Source organism: Tupaia chinensis, unplaced genomic scaffold, assembly GCF_000334495.1.
Source record: "Tupaia chinensis unplaced genomic scaffold, TupChi_1.0 Scaffold000119_2, whole genome shotgun sequence".
NCBI classification, from domain to species: Eukaryota; Metazoa; Chordata; class Mammalia; order Scandentia; family Tupaiidae; genus Tupaia; species Tupaia belangeri.
This window is the reverse complement of record NW_006159586.1, coordinates 2,551,715-2,554,768: the sequence shown is the minus strand read 5'-3', so window position 1 is coordinate 2,554,768 and position 3,054 is coordinate 2,551,715. Positions and strand designations below refer to the sequence as shown.

The 3,054-nt window shown below is 54.4% G+C and overlaps 1 protein-coding gene across 5 annotated transcripts in view; it reads right to left on the bottom strand.

Moving 5' to 3' along the window:
* The window catches only part of CTIF (cap binding complex dependent translation initiation factor), a 340,395-nt gene that overhangs the window by 240,468 nt on the left and 96,873 nt on the right, over positions 1-3,054 (bottom strand). For all 5 annotated transcript variants that reach the window (XM_014586243.2, XM_014586244.2, XM_014586245.2 and 2 more), the window contains exon 2: positions 44-115. In XM_014586243.2, the coding sequence (XP_014441729.1) occupies positions 44-87 (44 nt within the window). In that variant the 5' untranslated portion in view covers positions 88-115. The remainder of the gene's footprint in view (positions 1-43; positions 116-3,054) is intronic.

Below are 3,054 nucleotides of genomic sequence, written 5' to 3'. Positions count from 1 at the left end.
GCAGATGAAACGCTCCAGCGCCTCGACCTGCTGGGAGCGGCTCCTCCCAGCCTCTGAAGAGGCTGATGCTGCCGAGGAGTTTTCCATCCCTCCGGCTCAGGGGCCTGGAACGGGGCTGTTGGAAAAGAGGACAGAAGGGCCCCGTGAGACGCTGCTGGAGGGGAGAATGATACCCCACTTGGGAAATACTCTCAGCTCTTGGAGCATTTTCTCACTCACCACAGTATGGTGGTGCCCCGACAGCTTACGAAGTTGGTGGCCTCCTGCCTTTAGCTCGAGAGTATGCTGTGATCCCCACTGTGAGGGGAGGGAAGCAGAGGCCCAGACAAGGCAGGTAACCCGCCTCCCTGGCCTGCGTAGTAACTTGTGTGCTGGCAGGACTCAGGTCTCAGTGCCTGGAGAGGCAGAAGATAAACTGTGCCTCCCCCCATCCCCGCCCAGTTTGGGAAACCTACCACAAAGTGGAATCAAATTATGTCCCTGACACAAGAACTAAGATGTACAGGGGGTCCCCACACCCAAACTCTCTGAGGGGCCTTAGTTTCCAGGAAAATGCATCCCCTTTTTTTCAGTTTTTGCTACTGGTGCATGTGCTCACAGGAGAAAGAAAAGAGAGAGAGAGAGAAATGAGAAACCACCCCCCAGGAGGAGGGATGGCCATGCTTGCAATCCTTTCTCCCTTAGGATTTTGGATAAGCACACACATGTGCCTGGTGTTTTTTTTTTTTTTTTTTTTTTTTTTGGTTTTTTTTTTTTTTTGTTTTTTTTTTTTTTTTTTTTTGGTTTTTTTGTTTGTTTGTTTGTTTGTTTTTGAGAGTTTTTTTGCTATAGGGCGTGTGCGCTCACCAGACAGACAGAGAGATAGATAGAGAGACAGAAAGCGAGAAATCACCCCCCAGGGGGGATGGTCACGCCGCAATCCCTTCTCCTCCATTCTCCTCTCGGGATCTTGGGCACGCATGCACACGTGCCTGGCGTGAGTTCTAAGCCACTGGGTCTGGGACTCGAACCACGGTCAACTACGTGGGAGTCCAGCGACATAGCTATTACACTAACTGCTGGTCCCGCGCCTGGTGTGTTTTTCAAGTTGCCAGGTACTGGACTCAAACTCCACAGTCAGCCCTGTGGGATCCAGTCACCTTAACTAGCACATCACCTGGCTTGCCCCAAAATGCCACCATTAAAAGAGACTTTCATTTTTTCCTCTTTGGTCACCAGACCGCACCCTAAATTAAGGGAAGCCCACAGGCCTCAGGTCAGAAGCAGGATTCTGCAGTCTTATAGGAAGCACCCCTGGCTCACGTGCTGCCTGCACCCTGTAGGAATGTACCGGCCTTCACTGGTAGAACGAGGAAGGCTTGCTTGGTGGACTGTGCGGGTGTGGACTGGCACCCTCCATAGAAGCGTGGTCTCCGCCAGCTCAGTTCCCTCGCTCTCTCTGGAGTGATTTGGCACACACGACCAGCTGTGCCTGGAATATGGCCCAAAGTCCAGCGACAGAACTGTAGTCTAACCCCAAAGGGCCCAAGCCTGCTGGGTCACCTCTGCAGCTCTCTCCTACTTCCTTCTCCCCTGCAGCTCCCACCTGTCCAGCCCAGAGTGGGGAGCACTAGAATCTTTCCAGGCCAAGGGCCCTCCCCTTCTTCCAGGGGGCTCAAGGCCAGATGGAAGGGGCTTTAAAGCTTGTCCTGTGCCCCTTTTACTAACTGGAGATCTGTGCTCTTCACGGAAGATCCCACCCAGCTGCAGGAAAGAGAGCTTGCCCGTGGTCCCGTCACCTCAGCTAGCAGAACGGTCTTCCACCAAATCACCTGCATGCAAAAACCCACCAAACCACCCGCATGCAAAAGCCCACCAAATCACCCGCATGCAAAAGCCCACCAAACCAACCGCATGCAAAAGCCTGGACAAGTGTCTGCACAGGGCTCTCTTGAGAATGCTGCTGCTGCTGCTAAGACGAGGTCCAGGATGTTTAAAGGAACGCTGGCATTGCAAAAGCTTGGATCACTGAGAGTTTTGGAACACCATCATTTGCCAGTATCCAAGGGTGTATTGAGTGCTTAACTGCAATAGATGCAAAGCAGGGCACGTGTGGCCTGCTGAGCTCCAGAAAGGCCACTGAGGCTGTGAATGTGGGCCCCCTCACACTCTCACCAGACGGGGCTGGCAATGGTGAGAAGATCTGCCCAAGCAATGAAGAGCTGCCCTGGCAGGCATACATCTTCAACTCCCTTCCTGGCTCTTTTCTTGGCTTTTGGCTCCTGCAAGGGCCCCAGCCTTCCTGGGACCCCAGGCCAGCTGTGAGAGCTCTGAGGTGCTGCGGGAGCTAGCGCTGGGCTCCTGAGTTCAGTAGCCTGGGGACTATGGGAGCCTGTTCTAGAGGTTGGAATCAGAGGATTGGGGGTTTCAGGTCTGGGTGGTGCCCCTATCATGGCAAGGGTGGCAGCAGGTCTGCAGGGAGTCAGCACCCAGCACCTCTAGAGGTACAAGCCAGTCAGGGGTGGGGATGCCCAACACCTCTTCCTCCCTGCCATTCAAGGCCTACAGTGCCTTCCCATCTCCCACAACAACCCCCGCGCCACACCCCTGCTCTCCTGGCTGCCGGCCGGCCCTGGCTACTCTGCCCCCTTGTCCCAGGCACACGGCACAGGGAGCAGAGTTCTAAGCTGGGAGCACACCCCCTCCCAGTCACTCAATCAAACATGAATCTAGGTACCCGTGGGGAGGGATCTTGCAGACTTAATTAAATTCCAAATCGGCTGACTTTAAGATAGGGAAACTATTCAGGAAGGCCTGCTCTAAGCACGTGAGCTACTTAAATCTGAGACAAAGATCAGACAGAGGCAGAAGTCCAAAAGCCACAGCACAGGCAGGCTCCATGTGTTTCTGCTGGTTTGAGGGAGGAGGCACATGGCAAGGCATGCGGGTGGCCTCTAGAGCTGAGAGTGGTCCCCTTCAGCCACTGGCAAGGAAAGGGGCACACAAGTCCTATTGACAACCGCAAGGAAGTCAATTCTGCCAATGACCAATGGGCTTGGAGGCAGCCCCCCCCCC